General features: G+C 33.0%; 2 protein-coding genes across 3 annotated transcripts; one reads left to right on the forward strand and one right to left on the reverse strand.

Annotated features, from left to right (window-relative positions):
- The first annotated feature begins 54 nt into the window (after positions 1–54).
- LOC140052187 (protein HID1-like) lies at positions 55–10,877 on the forward strand. Of its 2 annotated transcripts, none has more exons than XM_072097641.1 (17): positions 55–138; positions 781–930; positions 1,334–1,495; positions 1,641–1,745; positions 2,011–2,179; positions 2,611–2,894; positions 3,206–3,316; positions 3,549–3,723; positions 4,057–4,208; positions 4,628–4,706; positions 5,327–5,491; positions 5,637–5,861; positions 6,151–6,269; positions 6,461–6,661; positions 6,924–7,015; positions 7,322–7,480; positions 10,769–10,877. In XM_072097641.1, exons 1-17 carry the CDS (start codon positions 73–75, stop codon positions 10,830–10,832), a joined length of 2,478 nt encoding a protein of 825 aa, XP_071953742.1. In that variant the 5' UTR covers positions 55–72; the 3' UTR covers positions 10,833–10,877. The 2 variants fall into 2 exon arrangements, with proteins under 2 accessions (XP_071953742.1, XP_071953733.1); XM_072097632.1 differs by lacking the exon at positions 10,769–10,877 and adding an exon at positions 8,211–8,487.
- A 4,199-nt stretch (positions 10,878–15,076) lies between these two features.
- Positions 15,077–21,657, reverse strand: LOC140050965 (uncharacterized). Its single transcript, XM_072095994.1, has 4 exons — positions 21,225–21,657; positions 20,895–20,987; positions 18,757–20,281; positions 15,077–16,964 (listed from the first exon to the last, which is right to left on the reverse strand). The coding sequence occupies exons 1-4, from the start codon at positions 21,466–21,468 to the stop codon at positions 15,077–15,079; spliced, it is 3,750 nt and encodes a 1,249-aa protein (XP_071952095.1). The 5' UTR covers positions 21,469–21,657.
- Positions 21,658–21,737: the final 80 nt, after the last annotated feature.

Genomic DNA, 21,737 nt, shown 5'->3' on the forward strand with positions numbered 1-21,737 from the left:
GATAGAGCCCTCTATCGTTAACCTTTAATATTTTCACAACATCGCAAAAATCATCATCTGTTTGCATTGAAAATGGGAGGTACAGATTCAAAGCTAAATTTCCGAAAAGCTGTTGTTCAACTTACAACAAAGACTCAAGTAAGTATTATATCTATCTTTTCTGTCATTTAAGCCGAAAATAGTAACAAATTATTTGATAAATTGACTGTAATAAAATGTGGTTGATTAAACATTACCTTTCTAGTAGGCTATACGACGTGGGTTGATGATGTGACGTGTCTGTACTGTCCAGTGGAGTGGTGGTAGAGTAGTAGTAGGCTTGAGTAGTTTAGGAGTAGTAGGCTAGAGTAGTTAGGAGTAGGCTAGCACAGGCGTAGAGAGACTTCTGACTAGGCCTGCATCCCGAGAAGGCCTTTGTATGTATGTAAATTCCAGGACCAGTGTTGTAGAGTTTTATTTATCGTGTCTATTTTATTTGTAGGCAAACTTGTATGTAAACAAATTGATCGGATCGATCCAATTGGAGCCATCCAATTGATCTGCCTAGACTAGAAACCTAATTCTATAAAAGTCTATTTTAAAATAGTAGTTACGTTTAAAACTTATACAGGCCTAGGGAGTAGGCCTATTTCTATACTATAATATTTATTATTTAACATTTTCAGGATTAAAATATTAACAAGCCAAGTACAATTACAATACAGCTTTTACTTAAATTTAAAAAAACAAGAAATTCCTTTAAAAACATTAACATTTTGTTAATGTTCATCTGATCTCTAGCCTGTTGAAGCCGGCGATGATGCATTTTGGGATCAGTTTTGGGTAGATTCCGTAGCAAGTGTAAGTGACGTGTTTGCCTTGATACCAGCTGCCGAGATCAGAGCTCTAAGAGAAGAATCACCTACAAACTTGGCAACTTTATGCTATAAAGTAAGCATTCAAGGAATGAAATAAACCTTGTGTTTAGAATAAGATAAGATTCTTTATCTCACTTGGAGAAAATATATGAAACATGACTTTACTACCCTTTTCCCTATGCAAGATACAGTATATTGTCCGCTTAAAAATAAATCTTAAAACAATTTTTGTTGAAATATGTCATTTTATTTTCACATAATGATTATCCACATTGACCAAAATTTGGATCTAAACTATTTATTTAACTGAAAAATTATTATTTTTTTTTTTTTTTATGTAAGTAATTAACTTTATTAAAACTATAAAATAAACTATTCAAAGTCTGATTTAGTTAATCTTCATTTTTCATGTTTTTGGGGACAATACATCTTTGTGGTTTTTATTTTAATTGTTGTTATTGTGATCTTTTTTACAGGCTGTGGAGAAGCTTGTAACAGCAGCTGAGTCTGGCTGTTCGTCTCCCAATGATCAACACATTGTCCTCAACTGTGTCAGACTGCTCACAAGAATTCTGCCATACATCTTTGAAGATCCAGACTGGAGAGGTTTTTTTTGGTCTACTCTGCCTGGACAATCAGTTAGTATCAGTAAAATTACTGCTGTAATTATAATAAAATTACTCTGTAAAAAAATGGTTCCATTACTGAATTCTGAATGCAAGACAATTCAAACCATAGAATAATAATTATTTTTATGATTTATTTTTTTGTTTTCAATTATAGAGTGATGAAGAAACGCAGCCTCTAGCCCAGTCTTTACTCAACTCTGTGTCAGATCTTCTCTTTTGTCCAGATTTCACCGTCTCTTCTCATAAAAAACCTGGACCAGTAAGTAACTATACTTCATAATCATCTTTATTGCAATCAATATATAAAAAAATATAGGATTGGATATTAATACAATTTACTACATAAAATAATAAATAAAAACAAAAACGATGAAATAAAAATAGATACTTTCATTGTCACAAACAACCAAAAACAAAGCCGGGTATAGTCAAGGAAAAGGCAATTGGACATGAATTGCATAATTTAAATAAAAAATGTTACTTCAGAATACTGCAGTAATTGTTTATATGTCTTCTATTTGCAGGATAATCATGAAGATCTTCAGTCTATTGATAGCTGTGAGTATATTTGGGAAGCTGGTGTCGGATTTGCCAACACGCCCCCTCGTTATGCCCAGTACGACTTAATTCGATGTGAACTTCTTAAACTGCTTCTTACGTGCTTTTCAGAAACTATGTATCTACCACCAATCAGTAAGTATATTCTAAATATAAAGTACTTTATATAAATCCTTTGCCGTTATTAAATAGACATCGTACTGTGAAGATATCTGAACTGCCGCAAATATAGGTTAACATGAACAAGACGTTGAATAGGTCATTTTGCAGGTTTAATCAAGTTATTGACTTTCATAAAAAAAAACCATAACAAAATTTGTCACTTATAAAAAGACAAAATAAACAGTTAAATTCAACCAAAAACCTATTCTAGTCAATTTGACTATTTTAAAATTACAGTTTACCAATTTTTGGTCAAAGTGAATATTATGGTATAGAAACTATTATGCGACATTAAACTGGCATATCCAACAAAATAAATGCAAAACAAAGTTTTCAGGGGGAAAATATATCTTTTAAAAGCATACTTTTATAATACAATTTGTCATTAATATTCTTTTTTGCAGGTGATGCACACAATCAGCCAAATCTATGGATATCCTATTTCTGCTCAGCTGAAAACAGACATGCTCTACCACTCTTTACATCCCTACTTAATGTTGTGTGTGCTTATGATCCAATTGGTTATGGGGTGCCTTACAACCATCTCATGTTTGCAGATTATCGAGAACCGCTGGTAGAGGTGGCATCGCAGGTTTTGTGTGTTACATTGGACCATGAAGGCCCACCAGCATCACCGGTATCAGTTGATGGTACGGGTACTGGTGCTACGTTAGAGGGATCTCATGAGGTGAGTATAGTGTTTAGTGGCAAAAATGTAAAGATACTATGAACTACAGCACCATTTAATGATGTGCTTTTTTAGTGTCTCCTCACTCAAGTATAACAACTGTATTTATCAAAATCCTGAATTAGATATCTTTTATTGTACCTAGTTAACACTGCTGCCAATCTATAGATTTTTATAGATTAGATCAACTTTTAGGCTTTTCTTGTTCTTGTTGTTGTATGTGTTTTATATTTATATCTATATTTTCATCCTGTAATTGGTGTATACACTGTTGGCTACCATAAACCTCTTGGTTTATGTTTTTATTACAGAGTGGTCCAGACAACTTGTTTGTGAATTATTTATCCAGAATCCACAGAGAAGAGGACTTCTATTTTATTTTACATGGTTTAACAAGACTTTTGAACAATCCCTTAATACAGGTATTTATTTCATTATTGTATCTATAGAACCCTATTGGTTAGTCACCCCAGCTGTCTTGGATGATTAACAATTTGTAGATTTGATACAATTTTATTAGAGATATAAGATTTTACTAAATATAATATTAGTAGGACTACTTGAAAGATTTTTAATTGAGATTTTCAATTTCTCTCATGGGTTAACTTTGTTTACTGATTTGATGATTGTATTTACCAACTGTTTTTCTTTTAGACATATTTGCCAGGCTCCACAAAGAAGGTTGCCTTCCACCAAGAGCTACTGGTTCTTTTCTGGAAGATGTGTGACCACAACAAAAAGTTTCTCTTTTATGTGCTCAAAAGCAGTGATGTACTGGATGTTCTGGTGCCAATCCTGTATCATTTGAATGATGCCAGAGCTGATCAATGTAAGCGGTTAAATCTCCACATATAATTTGTAAAATTCAAATGCTACAGTACTGCTCCCAACCAGTCATCCATTCAGTATATTAGTAGTGATGTATAAAGTCTCTAGTCTATCTGGTGAGGACTACATAACCTCAACTTGTTATAAAATTTAAATGTTCAATTTAAAATAGCGTGAATGCATGGCGTCTCTCAGCGCTATACAATCAACAGAAAGAAAAAAAAAGAAAAAAATTAATGTCAAGTATATGATGTTGACATAAACATTACAATTGATGATGTGGCAGAAAACATAAGCATGTAATTGTCTAATCATTTTCTTCCTTTTTTTACAGCAAGAGTTGGTCTGATGCACATAGGTGTTTTTATACTACTCTTACTGAGTGGTGAGCGTAATTTTGGTGTCCGTCTCAACAAACCCTACAGTGTACGGGTTCCGATGGACATCCCTGTATTCACTGGCACGCATGCTGATTTTCTCATTATTGTAAGTAAGGAATGTTATAATAATTTGTAATACGTCGTGAGGTGTTTTCCTGATTAATCGTACGATCAAAACGGTACTGGGTATGATCAACTAGCGTTCATGTTCCCACCTAATTATCCATTCATAGAAGTACTGATGAAGATATCAATCTGTGGTGACAATAGAATGGACACGAGACCTGATTATCTTTAACTTTTAAATAATAGAAAAGTTTTGACAAATTTGTTAGATTAGAAATGTAAGTTGTATGATAAACAGTACTGGGTATGATCAACTAGTGTTCATGTTCCCACCTATTAGTGCTGGCCCAAAATATCTGACTTATATGTAGGAAAGTCTGGAAATTAGGTCTGGGAGAGTTACTAGTGTGTTCTTGGTGTCCAAGTCTGTTTTCATCATTTGTTTGTCATTGTTTCTAGGTATTCCATAAGATCATTACGTCTGGTCATCCAAGACTGCAGCCATTGTTTGACTGCCTCCTTACAATTATTGTCAATGGTAAGTATGAATAGTTAGTTAGTTAATCCTCTGTTATCCCAATTGGGACCACAAATCTTGTTGTTTCAGTAACAAAGAGATTTTACTAGTTAGCCGGGTGCTCTATGAATGACAAGGGCCAAAATGAACCAGAGTGCCTGGGTAACCCCTTACTCCTATTTTAAAAGAAAATAAAAGATTTTCTTCCTTTTTTTGGTTATCTTAGCATATTTTATGGATAATTTTTTTGTGTAAAGAGCTTAGAAACATTGTATTAGGCACTACCATTATTATTATTATTAAATATTTACACTGGCCCCCAGATTAAGTCTTTATCTATGAAGACATATTCTACCACCAGAACTATAATGTGTAAGGAGTGCATTGACCTTTGCTTATTTAATGGCTATGGTTTGTGGTGCCCATGCCCTTTAAACCTCTTGACATAATACGAAGTATGAATATTACTATACTATAACAGTTGTAATCCCAGGTTTGGACACTTTTAGAGTGCACTATCAAACATGTTGTGACAAAAAAAAAAGTGATATGCCCATATATGGACATAATTATGTCATATCACTACCATATTTAAGTATACCATAAATCATTTAACTAACATTAAGTTGTTTGTGTTCCAGTTTCACCGTATCTAAAAAGTCTGTCAATGGTATCAGCCAATAAGCTGCTTCATCTGCTGGAAGCCTTCTCAACCCCCTGGTTTCTCTTCTCCAACCCAGCAAACCACCATCTTGTTTTCTTTCTCTTGGAGGTATTCAACAACATTATTCAATACCAGTTTGATGGTAAGTATATTTTTTCTTCATTTTTGTTTTCCTAATAAATTGTTGTGATATCCTTTTTACTTATTCAGATGTTACTAGCCTTTACTGGATAAGTTTCTTTATATTGATGTTTTCAGTTTTCTTATGCTTTTCTTTTTATCCACAGGAAACTCAAATTTAGTGTACACAATCATTAGAAAGAGAAATGTATTTCACCAATTAGCTAACTTGCCTACTGACCAATCATCAATCAATAAAGCACTCGCTAAACGAGGACGTAAAATGACGCATACACCCTCAACGGAGCAGGAACCACAGACAATGGAGGGCGCTATACCTCCTATTGATGCAGAACCAGGGACGTTAAAGGCGTCATTGGCTGCTACTCCAGGTATGCTATATAGGTGTTATTACTAATGAAAATTTCAAAATATTAAATCTATAAATTTGAAATAAATAGTTACTGTTGTTGTGGTAACTGGTTTTGCTTTCTCAATGATATGGTATGCAAATAACATCAGCACCACCACCTGATTTCAGAGGCAACATATCTTGACAAATCTCTATTAATAGTTTTAGGTCAAGTGGAAGCCATTGTAAGTATGTAAATAGACCATTTTAGCTTGCCGTTTCCTCAGTAGCAGTACAGAAAATGATTTTATTATATTATTTAATGACAGGTGTTGAGTCAATGACTGAGAAATCCAAGCTAGCAGGCCCAGGGCAAGCCATGGTGGCTGCAGGCAATGCTCAAGGCATCCAGCCTACAACATCACAGCAAGCATCTTTACCATCTCAGGTAGTATACTATTGTATTTTCTTTTTATTCATATAATTTATTTGTATAAATATTAATAGCTTTGTTACATTTTTCGTATTGACACCAAATGCCATAGAATGTGACTAGATTTTTATAAAAAATAATATAACTGCAATCCCTTTCCATTATTTGTTTATTTATTTTAATATAATTATATACTCTTTTTTCAGACTGCCCCTGTTAGTGACACTGAGAGTTCAGTAGCTGACGATAGCAAGGCCTCGCCCACTAAACCAGGCTCGACTCTAGCAGGAAACGTGGCGTCTATGACGCTTGACGATGGGCAGTCAAGTCATGTGAGAAGGGCGCCCTCTGTAACAAGTACAACCAGTGGTACTACGATGGGCGACTGGAAACCTACGACTGAATGGGTAAGTTTTTAATGTACTTACTAATGATGAAATTAATTATAAAAAAGAAGTTGCTTTAGAATAGTAACTTCCTTTTTTAATTATAGTCTTGTCCAACTGATACACAAAGCAAAATAGACACTTCTTCGCATTGTTTTGAACATTAAACATAATCATATTTCCCACCATTTCTATTATAAAAATCCGCTATAAATTGTTCAATTCAATCAGTAATATGTAACAAACATCAGTGATATGATAATCTAAAATATTTTGTTCTTAGGTGCAAACATGGAAACAGAAGCTGCCTCTTCAGACCATCATGAGACTGTTACAAGTGCTTGTACCACAAGTTGAGAAAATCTGCATTGATAAGTAAGTTACTAAATATACTATATACATTGAACTATGTCCTTAAGCTCAATCCTGGCCTAGGTTCAGAAATTTTAAATTAATAAGCCAAATTCAGTCATTTAAGAACAGATAGATTTAAACGGTGGCTGTCAATACGGAAACTGTGTAGCAAGATTGTCAAACTGTATAAGAAACTATACAGATTTGTTTTAGGTAGGCTGGTGGGGTGTGGCAGTTTCTAACTAGCGGAGAGTCATTGGAAAACTTTAATAACATTTCAAAGAAACCTAATAGTATTATAGTCATTTTCTCTTCTTTTTTTAACAGAGGGTTAACAGATGAAAGTGAAATTTTGAAATTTCTTCAGCATGGTACACTTGTCGGTCTTCTACCGGTTCCTCATCCAATATTGATTCGGAAATATCAAGCGAACAGCGGCACACAGATGTGGTTTAGGACCTACATGTGGGGGATCATTTATCTCAGGTTAGTAATGTATAACATTATTTGTTTTGTTTTGTACCAAGTTTGCCAATGATGATGACATTATCTTGTTTTCAATAAGTTTTGAATCTGTGGCCGTATTCATCAATCACACTTAGGCTAAGTTAAAGGCACATTCCCTAAGTTTTTGATCTAATTTAAGTTCACAAACTGCATTTTATGTAAATTTAAATAATTTATTGACCTATTGCGATAATTTTTTTGTCTTTCAATGCTAAAAATGGGAAATATTACTATTAGTTGATTCTAATAATGTAATATATTATTTCATTTTTCTTCTGGGATGCACCCACTTTCGATCAATCGCAAAAGCAAAACAAATGGAAGAACCGATACTTTTCAACAGAAATTCCGGGTCTTCCCCAATTTGTATTATTAACATATTCTGCTAAAAAAGAAAGACAATTAATACAGCAACTAGACAACGCCAGACAAGGCCTATAGCTAGCGTATGATGTACAGCAACTAGACAACGCCAGACAAGGCCTATAGCTAGCGTATGATGTTTGTACATGTCATTGTTTACCAGCTAGGTCTACAAAACTAAGCCTAGCTAGGCTTGATCTAAAGACTCCATGAGAAGTAATTTGACACGAGCTACTTGCATTGTTTTTCTCTTTTTATCGTAATTAACCATAAAACAGAAGTTTAATTCTGAGACCTGTAATTTTAAATTGTTCAATTTTTGAGTGTGTAATGTACTTCTTTTTAGGAACGTGGATCCCCCTATTTGGTATGACACAGGCGTCAAGCTGTTTGAAGTACAAAGGGTTAAAGATATTAGTTGAATATAGTTTTTAACAATTCTATTAATATTATACAGATGAATGAATTGATTTTATGTCTATAGTCATACTATGCCTATATATAGGCATAGTATGACTATATATAGTCATACTCTGCCTATATATAGGCATAGCCTTGACTATATATAGGCATAGTATGACTATATATAGGCATAGTATGACTATATATAGTCATACTCTGCCTATATGCCTATATATAGGCAGAGTATGACTATATATAGTCATACTATGCCTATATATAGTCATACTATGCCTATATATAGTCATATAGGCATAGTCTTGACTATATATAGTCATACTCTGCCTATATATAGGCATAGTATGACTATATATAGTCATACTATGCCTATATATAGGCATAGTCTTGACTATATACAGTATAGTCATACTATGCCTTGTCTTGACTATTGAATCCAATTGTATTCATATAGAATATTAATATACAAATAATGAATGTTTATGAGTGTAATGGTACAAATAATGGCACGAGGTGAATGATGAAAGGTTATATTTCAACGAGGCGATGAGCCGAGTTGAAATATCCTTTCATCATTCACCAAGTGCCATTATTTGTACCATTACACGAATACAAAACATTCATTATTTGTTTTATATAACATCTAAATAAATTCTAGTTATTTGAATCAAATAAAAGGTAGCCCTAGCCAAAGTTTACTACATTTCATTCACACACATTTGATTAAAAACATTAACATTTCGTTTTAAATAATTTTATATTTAATGTTATATTTATATGGATTTCGTAAACACACCTACTTTTGTGTTAATTATGTCAACAAACGACCAAATAATCCTAGGCCTAGCAAGGCTAAAACGCCTAGGCTAGGCCTAGCCTAATAATAGCATGGCCTAGGCTAGACCTAGTAGCCTAGTACTAGCTTGGCTGAAAGGCAAAACTTCGACAGACAATTGGAACTTATCTAAGCTAATTATGGTTTTTCCAACAATTCCACGTCCTGTAGGGATGTCCCCATTAATTAATCAAAATCCTAAAAACGATCTAAAGCTAATTTAAATGCCTTTTTGAATGAAATTAGTACATAATGTCCAAATCGTACACAAATATCTGCTGCTGTTGCATATCTCGAGGTGGTGTTTACAAATGAAACTCAGACCAGACGACAGGTGGCGCTGTTGTATTTCACAGTACATAGCCATATCATAGGATAATTTGTGTACTAGATTTTTTTTCATCCGCGAGACGTTTTTTTTTTCGTACACAAAAATGTTTCAAAAAGTACTATTTAACGATCGTTGAATAGTGCGTACTATTGCACGCCATGTGACCCACATTCGTCCAATCAAATGACAGGAATTTATTTAGGTGTTATATAATAAGTGTTATTTGATGAATAGCAATAACTTTCATACTAATTTCTTTTTTTTTATTCAAACAATTTTAATTATATTTTTGAAAATCATGTTACGTCAATGAATAAAACAGATTCGTAAGCAGGTTTATGTGCTTAACAAAACACCTGTGAAAGTAAAATATAAATTTATTTATTTATTTAAAAACATAAAATTACAAATTAAAAATGTATCTATTCCTGTTGGTGAAATTGGTAAAAAATACTTAGCTATTAATGTTCTGAAGTCTACACTATCAAAAAAAAGTGTGATGTGCCCAAATATGGTGGTGATATGGCCAAATAGGGTAGTGATATGACATCATCATGTCCATATATGGACACATCACATTTTTTTGTCACATAAAGTATGATAGTGTAGACAGAGTCTTGGTATATCAGTTTCTAGGATACATGAAGATGATATTTTTAAAAAAAGTTTGACACTTTTTACCAAGCTGGATTACAAATGGCTGCTGAAAACAAATCTGCAATAGTGCCATGGAGTTTGAGTTTATAAGTCATTTATATTTTGATTTATAATTTATTCATTGGCATCACAGATTGCAATTTTACTTTATTTATTTGGTATTCTATTTTTTATTAACAACTTTTTCAAAATGTTTGATATGAACTCTAATTTAATCAAAGAGTATTAACTATTTGTAATATTGTAATTGTATATAATTTTAATTATTGGTTCAAATGGAATATGTAATATACTAGATCTTTTTTATTATAATAATATGATTTGATTTGTTTTTACTGTAATTTTACATTATATAATCATATTTAAATGTTGCTAGCATTTTATGATAATGTTGGCTGTATTGTATTATTCTAGTTGAAATAATTAAACAAAATAAAACATTTTTTTTCTGATTGTTTTATTATATGCAAACAAGCTATGTTTAGATTATGTTTTGATTTCATTAAAATACAACTTCACCGCCTACTTTAGCCTATACATACAGTATAACCTTCCTAATTGTTTTATTTTCAGCTTTTCAATGACATTATAAATGTATACCTATTAACAAAAAATTCTCTTTTTCTCATTTTTCTCTATTCCAACATCTAAAAATGTTGAGCAGAAACTTGGATCCCCCGATATGGTTTGATACTGATGTGAAACTCTTTGAAATTCAACGCGTGTAATACTTTCATTTTTATTCCATGTTCATGCATGATCAATTCCATGTTTATATAGTATCTGCAACAAAACATCTAAATATATTGTGAATTTGTTTTATGTTACTTCTAGTTTTTTCTCAAAACTTGTTTTATTGCATGATGCAGCATCCAAGTCTATAAAGCCTAAAGATCTTAGTGAACATCTGTTTAAAAAAAATTGTTGTTGTAATAGTCAATGGAAGCTATCTCAATGCCAATATCTTTGTGAGCATGTGCAGATGTTTTGCTGTATTGGTTTGTTGTCTTCGGATGCTGCATTGTACAACCAAACTATCAATAAGTACTCTAGCTAGTTCATCCTATTTTTTCTTTACTCAATGAAATATTTATACCCATATTACTATAAGATTACAATCATAAAGAAATTAATATGGTGTTAATAATTACCAATATTATTCCTTTTTATAAATATCATTCATATAAAGACTGTTTTTGATCGAACCAATGTTTCTGGTATGAAAAACCAAGCACCCTTTAAAAAACAACTTCACTTTATTAAACAAAAACATTAACAGAAATGTTATCAAAGAATCCTGTTTTATTTATAAAATAATCGTTATTCAAAAGTTCACAAGTAATGCTCTGTCTACACTATCGTGGGCTTATAAAAGGTCCATGATCACAAATCACAATAAATATCCCAATAGCTTCATAAATTAATATTAACTTAACATGATTATTGTTCATTACATAAACCCAATATATTATATTATGTTTATTTTTAATTCTGCATGTACTGTTTGTGTTTGTATGGTTTTGTTGATTTGTGTACTTGTTACAGACCAATCTATGAAGGTCATCACTTCTTAGCATACTATTACAGTATGGATGTGCTACTATAAACCCCTCAATTTGTAGTAATTTTCATGCTTTATAGGTTTGGCTGTTGTCCTATGTTTAGCATCCATTAGGTTAAGCACCACACTTGTTATATATTATAGATAGTACTCTGGAAATGTATCCTTAAAAATTAGCTTTATCCTCCATCCAGCATGCTTTACCAAATATACCTGTGTGTTTCTATTAGACATTAAGAAATATAAGATTTTGGCCTTGTCTTTTGAAAATGATAGCTGTGCTACAAATTGCACTCCTCAATACATTGAGGGGCTGCTGCTGTAGGTGTGCTGTTTGTATTTTGGTGTGTAGAAGTTTACCAAATTTAAGCGTGTTGTAAATCACACTCCTCAAGAGCAGTTTAGGAGTGATCACACTCCTCAAGAGCTCGCCTAAGTATGAAGATACTGTCCATACAAATAAAATAAATACTTTTCTATATCTAAAAAAGTAGTTGTAGTTAAAAAAGTAAACCTTATCCTAACTCCATATTATTATAGCATTTATTATTGAGTATTAATCATCACTATCACCTTTCTGTTGTAAATGTCTACATTGGTGTTTTGTTATAGATTTGTCGGATTCAAATATAACTATTTAAATAGGTTTGATTATGTATACAATGGTAATCATGTATCAATATAAAATAATAAGCAAATTCAACATTTACGCTCTACAATGGCAAATTCTTTTGGCTGTGGCAGACTCATAAATTCAATACAAAAGGTAGACTAAATATTTAATAATGTGGCTCATAACCTGGGATTGTATTAGTGACTCACAGGTGTATGTAACTTATCCCATAGTTTATATTGTAAAACTCCTTTTATCTGATATGTTGATATTTATTATGTGGCAGTTCACTTATTTTGTAAACAATGAGGATGTAAGAAAACAATATAGATTTTGAATGTCTTTTTCAGGACAAAATCAAATGAACATCAATTCTAACCTTATACAATAGGCTAGAACACTACCAGCTGTTTCAATACCTTTTTTTCATAATAACTTTAAAAGTGAAGTGTTGAAATTACTACAGTATAGTTTTTAAAGTGATCCTATTGAATAGTATTCATTACAATATAAGCCCATAGAAAGGCCCCAACAAAGTGTGAACATGATACAAGCATAATACTATTTATCACATGTTCTTTTTGGACCAATTTCTGTGTCTCTCAATACTTTATTTTGATAATTTGTAAATACATTTAATTGGAGAAATTATTGTTTGGCTGCAATTATTCCATGGCAAAGCTTAGAGAAAGAAGTTGGTGCTATTGTTCTACTGGCAGTGTATATGATCCATGGTTTAATAATTTGCTACAATCACACATTTGAAAGTTGGTTTACTGTGATATTTTTGTCTGTTTATCTTCTATAATTATTTGCTTATTTATTAAATTACTTTAAATGTATAAATAATAAACCTGATTAGTATTATTTATTGCTGAATAAATGTTAATTTAATGAATTTGTATTTCCAAAATCCATTTATTAAATGCCATTATGTGTAGGTAGGCCTACTTACAATAGTTGTGCAAGAGTGCAAGCCGACTTTCAAACAACTGAGTTGAACTGAAACGAAGCAGTGTGTCAACATGGTTGCCTATGCTACATTTCCTTTCAGTTCTGGAAAATCATCAATTGCTCTTTTGTTAACATACTTTCTTTGAGTTATGGTAAATTCAGGTCACTTGCTTGGAGTGCTTATGGCAACACAGCTGAGATTAATGCTCACATAACTCCCATTTTTAGTTACCTACCAAGGAACATTAGATTAATTAACATGATGACCAGGATTCCACAGTGCGGGCACCTACAGACATCTGGCAGTGAGAACCATCATAACATTCACATGTCCATAGTGGCCCGAGGACACCAAAGTAGTAACTGTTTGTATAGTTTGGTAAAGATTTTTAAATATGGGATCCTGTGGCCATATTCACCATTCACACTTAAGCGTGGTTCCCACTAGCGACGCAACGCAAGGACGTAACGCAACGCAAGTGAATTGACCAATCACAAGCGATGGCTTATTCGCTTGTGATTGCTAACTGTCTATAACTTCGCTTGTCATTGGTTAAAACGCTTGCGTTGCGTTTACGTCTTTGCGTTACGTGAACCAAGCTTTTGCCTAAGGGAAACAAGGCCATATACATGGCTGCAGTCACATGCTTATGTCGGTGTTTACCGACCAACCGACTGACAAAGTGAGCTGTAGTTATTAAGTAAAATACTTAATATTTAAGGGAAATATATTGCATAAGTGTGATTGGTCAATACGGCCACTGGTCCAGAGTGCCTCCAAAATTTAATGGAGTCTATGTGGTTAAGCGCTAACAAAAAAAAACACCCACAAAGCAATAAATATTACAAACAAAAATACAAAATCCTGTCCAATGGACTTTTATTGAATTACAACAAAACCAAATTCCATAAACCCACCACTTGTTAAAAAAAACTACAGTACCATGGCAACCTAACTATAAAGCCTGTACAAATTAACATTTAGGCACTTTGAGCACAAACAGTAAATTACAATTACAGTATTTTTAAATGTACTAAATACATTGGACATTATTATAATGATAATTATTTTAAATGGAAAATAAACTCACTTTTGGCTATGAAGTTTAGAAATGAATATAAAGTGTGTAACTAAAAACATTACAAAAACAATGTAGCCTACAATCAGAAATTTGCATTTTTTTGGACAATACATTGAGGTTGAACATCGGCTGATGTTAAAGCAAAATGACAATCAGTAGACACATACTTTATATTAATCATCTGAACTTTTTTTAGAGAAAAAGTGTAATTCAACATTTTTTTTGGCAGTGGTCACATAGGAACTTCCCATACAGTTTGACCTGACAGTTGTGATTGTCAGTAAATTTTAAAAATTCCTTCTTGGTTTATCTACAGAGTATACTACATGGTTTAGGTCATGTTTTAAGATTTAATATTAACATGTCCTAGTTTTCTATTAAACATTAGTCAGTATGAGTTATACCCTGTCGTACCCCATATGAATGACATGCCCCGACCTGACCTTTCAAGTCAATGCTAATAGTATTTATTTCAATACCTTTGATGTTAAGTATTAAGTATATTTATTCCATTTATTTATTCAACTTTGTTTTACAATGGTAGCTCTCAAAGCTGTACTACAGCAGTACAGCTGACTTGAAGTATTCATTTTGTTATGACTGTTGTATTTGGAGTTGTGCAACATTGTCTTTTTGTTTGTTTGCTGATTTAAATGTTTATTTGCTGTTAATGGTATCATAATTTTCATGAATGATTTATTGTTTGTACACCATCAAATAACTCTTCTATCATAGAAGAACGATCAGTATTAGCTTTGCCATTTAGTCGTCATAGAAAATATTGTCAAATAGTACTATAGTTCCTCTATCTGTACATTCTCTGGTCATATAATTCATTACATCATCTGATAGGTTGCAATTATTCATTTCCAGCTTCATCAGTTTTGGAGACATAATCAGAGACCATAATAAAGTATCATCAATGTTTCTCAAATCATTATCACTTAAATAGAGACTTTGTAATTGAACTTCTCCATTTGAACACTCTCTGGCCATGTCATTCATTACATCACCTGATAAATTGCAGTTACGCATTTCAAGCTTCCAGAGCTCGGAAAATAAATTTAACAAAGAACCGAGCAAAGTACCATCTATGTTGCTAAGATTATTACCACTAATATTGAGCCATTCTAAGGCTAATCCACAATATGAACACTTGATTACATCACTTGGTAGAATGCAATTATTATGCATTACAATTTTATCATTTAGCTTAAAGGACAAAATCATTAAGGAGCCCATGTTTATCATGTGATTGATTACATCACCTGATAGATTGCAATTTTGCATTACCAACTTCTTTAGCTTAGGAGACATATTCAGTAAAGAACCAAGTAAAGTACCATCAATGTTGCTGAGATTATTACCACTGATATTGAGGCCCAATAATGGTAATTGAACTCTTCTATTTGAACACTCTTTAATCATGTAGTTCACTGTATCATCTGATAGATTGCAATTACACATTTCAAGCATACTTAGCTCAGAAAACAAAATGAATAAAGAACTCAGTAGAGAACCATCAATGGTGCTGAGATTATTATCACTGATAAACAGGTCAGCTATTCGTAATTGAACTCCTCTATTCAAACACGCTCTGATCATATCATTCAATACATTACCTGATAGCTTGCAATTATTCATTTTAAGTACTCTTAGCTCAGAAAAGACACTTAATAAAGAACTTAGTAAAGAACCATCAATGGCGCTGAGATTATTATCACTGATAAACAGGTCAGCTAATGCTAATTGAACTCCTCTGTTAGAATACTCTTTGATCATATCATTCATTACATCACCTGATAGCTTGCAATTATTCATTTTAAGTACTCTTAGCTCAGAAAAGACACTTAATAAAGAACTTAGTAAAGAACCATCAATGATGCTGAGATTATTATCACTGATTAACAGGCTAGCTAATGGTAATTGAACTCCACTATTCAAGCACTCTTTGATCATATCATTCATTACATCACCTGATAGCTTGCAATTATTCATTTTAAATTTCTTTAGCTCAGGTGACAAAATGAACAAAGAACCCAGTAAAGAACCATCAACATTGCTGAGATTATTATCATTGATTCTTAGCTGTTCTAATGCTAATTGAACTCCTCTATTTGAACACTCTCTGATCATGTCATTGAATACATCACCTGATAAATTACAGTTACTCATTTTAAGCCAACACATTATAGGAGACATAATCATCAAAGAACCCAGTAAAGAACCATCAACATTGCTGAGATTATTATCATTGATTCTTAGTTGTTCTAATGCTAATTTAACTCCTTTATTTGAACACTCTCTGATCATGTCATTGACTGCATCACCTGATAAATTGCAGTTACTCATTTCAAGCCAATACATCCTAGGAGACATAATCATCAAAGAACCCAGTAAAGTACCATCAATGCTGTCCAAATTATTGTTGGAGATATTGAGCACCTGTAATACTAACTGACCACCTCTATTTGAACACTCTTTAATCATGTCATTCATTATGTGGCCTGATTGATTTTTAATCATAACATTGTCACAACTTGAATCAATGCTCAAAAGGTGTGCAATTACTCTTCCTTTGCCATCTAATGCCATATTACTACAAAATGTAGATAACATATCATCATTATATTCCATAGAATGAAGTTTCCTAATTAGATGTATGAAATGAACATCATAATGTGTACAGGCCCGTATGCAGCATTTATAATGGGGGGGTGCGAGCGAAGCGAGCAACAATGGCTGGGGGCCAGGGGGCCGCCAAGGGCCCCCGTGGAAAAATTTGCGTTATTTGACGTTCTAAAGACTGATGTAAGACTCTCTGTTGTGGCTTGGGCTAGTTGAACGATGGACACCAGAACTTAACGCTTTCATGATGAGGCCAACTCAGCAGGGGTGGCGCCAGGATCTTCCCGACGCGGGGGCTACATTCCCCGACGAGGGGGCTATGCGAGCGAAGCGAGCATCACTAGGCTGAGGGCCAGGGGCCGCCAAGGGCCCCCGGTGGGGGTCCAGGGGGCGAGGCCCCCGGAAGCAACGCGTTCTAGCGTCATTTGAGGTCTTTTTAATCAGATTTAGGGTAGCCATTTTTTCCATTTTTTATAATGCATAAATAAAATACTGCGTGCAAAAAAACGATGCGCGATGACGGTTTCAATCCATATTTTTCAATTTAAAAAATAAAAGTTCAAAGAAAATTTTGAAAAATAGAGTTGGAGGTCCCGGAAATTGGACTTATTATACTTCAAAACATGAACAAAAAATATATAAGTCCCTATCATGGGTTGTGACTGAGCTAAGAAATGTTTGAAAAATAGAGATGTTAGGTCCCGGAAAATGTACTTCTTGTTCTTCGAAATATGACCAGCTTTATTGTTGGGGCTGAGCTAAGAAAATGTTTAAAACTAGAGCTGCAGGTCTTCAAAAAATTGCATTTTATACTTTGGAAACATCAGGCCTAGAGGCTTAAAAAACGCAAGCGTAGACCTTTTTCAGTCGGGGAAAAAAGTTTATTCCTCCCAGGTGTATGCATGCGTACCATCTGGACTTCCGAGTGGTGAGAAATTCATGACATACAGGATATTGAAATGTAATAACTATAGCTATAATGTTGGCTAAGCGAAAATGGCATGTTTTTTTGTTTAGTAATGGATGAAAAATTTATTTTAGGTGCCCCACGGTACAGAAGGTTACTTGTAAATTAAAAAATTGGTGAACAAACGAACAATTAACATAATTCGTTTTTGCTGTAGTGTAGCGTACGTCGACGCAGTACACGACGTAACCGTCGGTAAACTTCGCCTGGAAAATAACACATTACACATTTTGGTCCCTGGATGAAACTTGATATCACGCGTCTCGACCCAACGTTGAACGATTCGTACAAAGGGATACCGCCAGACAAGTGCGTACCTAGCTATTGTTTGGTAGTAAGTTAGATCGCTGGCAATAATGAATGCATATAAAGTGCATAATATCACTCTGACGTACTCTCACGGTCAATGAAACGTCACGGTTTTCTAGGCGCTGAAGCTAGCTACGAAGTGAACGCGAACGCTTTTACTGTATATTATATTCCCCCACAAAAAGTACACGTGTTTTCCCTGACGTTAAATTGTCTGTATTTCTCCAGCAAACACTTTACCGCGTACCGCGTACATGAAGCGCTAAGCTATTGCTTGTCGTCACATGATCGACTGCGCATGTTTTACATCGAGTTTGTAGTCAGTTCAGATTCCGTAATTTAATTACCGGTATTTTTTCATTTTATATTAGCATATTTTTGTTTGTATACCATTGATAATGTAAATTTTGTGTATATATAATGATATTGTCTTTAGTTAAACAAGACAAGAAAAAATACCAACCGAGGAAATAGTGGACCTTTTGGGACTTGGGGGGGGGGGGGGTGCGTCTGCACCCAACGCACCCCCCCTGGATACGGGCCTGGTGTATCTTCAGGACTAATAAACATTCGTATGGAGGCAGATATATTGTCAATATGTTGATGTAGTTTAGTACATTTCATTTTAGCAATTAGTGTTTTGAGTACAGCATCCTCATGCTGTTTTTTAACAAACTCCAAATTTCTTGGTAGTGAGCGATATTTTGATATATTATTTGTAATCCAATGATTTAAAAATATACCAGCTTTATCACCAAGAAAACCAACTGCAAACTCTCTTACAATTGCTAAGTGCTCACTTTCCCTTATTTCGTCCCATTCATTATCATTCAATGGTGTAAGTAATCGTGTTACACATTCAATACATTCATTTTCCATACCTTCATTTTCACATAATTTGGACAAGTAAAATCCTACCAATGACTCTACTATCAACTTGTGCGGAGGCATGTAAATGCTGTCAAAGTTAGATTTTGAAATTGGTGCCTCTTCATAAACAAATCCAAGTTTTAAGGCTAGGTCAACTATATCTTTGTTATCTTTCAAATCACGTTTGTCTATTGAAAGTTGATTTACTTTCAAGCTCTTATACATGTATTTTCCTAACAAAATCATAGCCTTTACATACTCCTCTGGAGCATCTTCAAGTTTAGAAATCTTTCTGTATTTTTCTTGTTTTTTGTTAAACTGATTTAAAATACAGCGAAATATTTCTTTGAAAAGGTCGGCTTTATTATGAGGAAGACTTTGATTTTCTTCCCAAAGAAGGCAGATTAAGAGGAGCAACATTGGATTTCTGCACATTGAGTATACATCTGTATTTGGCAAAGTATACCTATCAATCCCCAATTCATCTATAAGAGATGTTCCCAATTCCGGTTTTCTAAAATAACTGAAGTGTTTGACAATATACTCTTTTATGCTCTGGCTATCAAACCCTTTAACTTTTACATGTACATTACACTTGTTAATGAATTCATCTATGTTCTCGGATCGTGATGTAAGTATCACAGTACTCTTTGGTAGTATTTCCTTTGTAAACAGGCAAATTAAGCTCTTGTTACTAAATCTTAATTCATCTAACCCATCTAATAACAACACAATTTTATCATCGTGTATCAGTAGAAAATCTACTAAAGAATCTTTTGAAAGTTTTGTATGTCTACTAAAATCTTTCATATCCGTTTGTTTTTCGATGAGATCTAAAATGTCATCATCTTTTTCTAAATCTCTTATATTTAAAAGAAATACTATTTTACCTTCAAAAAGTATTTTGCCAGTAGCCCAGTTTGATGCTAACCGTCTTAAAATAGTAGTTTTCCCAATACCACCCTGGCCCTCTATAAGTGTTTTACAATTTGGTGTTGATTTGATAATATCTGCAACATCTTGTAATGTTGTTGGTTTTGCTTCTTTTTTATCATTTTCTTTGAGTAGTTCCAAATCGGTAAACATCTGTGAAATGTCAACTTTGTATCTAGCTCTCATTATAGCTGGTGTAAATTGACTGGCCTCTTTGCACAATACGTTCTGTCTTTTAAGCAAATATTCTTCTATCTTTTCTAAATACAAAGAAATATATTTAATTGTAAATATCTATAAAAAATTTACCATATATAAAACTGTGATTAATAACTTTTAATCAAATTTATGTATATCTATGTATAAGTGTTTTTATTTTTACTCAGAATGAATATGCAGTATTTCATTAAGTAGTACATTGTAATATCATCATTTAAATTGAAAATTATATTAAATATAATTTTTTTACATTTTCAACAATTTTTTTAATGTTACTTTATAGAGAGTCACAATATAAAAATGTTCAAACTAGTCACTAGGACAGATTAGATACACGCAGACATACAAGACACAAAGAACCTTGATAATTTACAGTAAACTGATAGAAGGAGAGGCCATCCTGCATTCTTTTTTACCACAGCTCTCCAAAACTGTCAACTTATACAATAGCTCACTACACTCATTCATCATCCTAATGAAATGTTTTGACTGTAAGCTCTAATAATCATTCTATTGATTTGGACACCAAAATCCAAAAGGTTAAGGTTTAAATCTATTTTAAATGTTTTATTTCTTTTTTAAAAAACATTCTTGAATTTAATTCAAATTGAATTGTAAAATTGGTAAATGTATATATGCAAACGTATTACTCACCTGTGTCTGAATTAAGGTCTTTTTGCAAGCTTTGTTCTTCTTCACTCTTGGTCAAGATATTCTTTTTAGACACACAGATAGTTTCCAATTCAACTGTGTAATAAATAAAGAAAACTGATTTTGAAAAGTTGTTCATTATCATTCATCATAATGTTCTTCACATTAATCTGTCTAGTTTAATCTGTGAAACAAGAAGGTTATTGTTTGGACCATGAGCGCTTATTTTTTTATGCAGTCAATTTCAATTACGGTGGGGAAAGCGAAAAAAGCAACAAAAAAAAAACAGTAAAACAATAGGGCATAGATGTACAATTGTTATTTCAAACATACGTTGATTTATCAGCTTTTGACTTAAATCTTCTTCCCAAACATTGATCTCTTGAAATGCTTCCAAACAGGGTGGTATTACAGCATCTCTGGTTAATTTCACTGGAATCACCTTTGCCTGATCTAATGTGTTGTTGTCTAACATTTTCTGAATAGCTGTTGCCACAACATACTTGACCTGGTCATTCATGGATTCTGGTCCAAATCCCACTACAACTTTCCTGCATTGGTGCATAAGTTTAATCATACTTTCGATTTTAAGTTGTCCAGGTTTCCCATCTTTTCTTGTGACACATGTAACGTTTGGTTTTATTCTTTGTAGATCTTGTAAAACTTTATTTTCCCACTCTTTATTTTCGCTTATTATATAAAAATCATAGTTATTCACTGAAATTCAAAAATTCGCTTGGATCAGTATCTATGCCAATTCATTTCATTTCAAGATGAAAACGTTGGATTAATGGAATAAAAAAGAATGATAAATGAATAATTTAAATTTGTTGATTTGGCTGACCA

Source organism: Antedon mediterranea, chromosome 1 (genome assembly GCF_964355755.1).
Source record: "Antedon mediterranea chromosome 1, ecAntMedi1.1, whole genome shotgun sequence".
NCBI lineage: Eukaryota > Metazoa > Echinodermata > Crinoidea > Comatulida > Antedonidae > Antedon > Antedon mediterranea.

Bases quoted from the DNA above. Each gene is read 5' to 3' on its own strand.
- LOC140052187 (XM_072097632.1), top strand. From the start codon at position 73: ATGGGAGGTACAGATTCAAAGCTAAATTTCCGAAAAGCTGTTGTTCAA. The intron at 3,317-3,548 runs GTATTTATTTCA...TTTTTCTTTTAG, and splicing joins TGAACAATCCCTTAATACAG to ACATATTTGCCAGGCTCCAC. The intron at 5,862-6,150 runs GTATGCTATATA...ATTTAATGACAG, and splicing joins GTCATTGGCTGCTACTCCAG to GTGTTGAGTCAATGACTGAG.
- LOC140050965 (XM_072095994.1), bottom strand. From the start codon at position 21,468: ATGATTAAACTTATGCACCAATGCAGGAAAGTTGTAGTGGGATTTGGA. The intron at 20,988-21,224 runs GTATGTTTGAAA...TTTATTACACAG, and splicing joins TCAAAAGCTGATAAATCAAC to TTGAATTGGAAACTATCTGT. The intron at 20,282-20,894 runs GTGAGTAATACG...CTTTGTATTTAG, and splicing joins AGACCTTAATTCAGACACAG to AAAAGATAGAAGAATATTTG.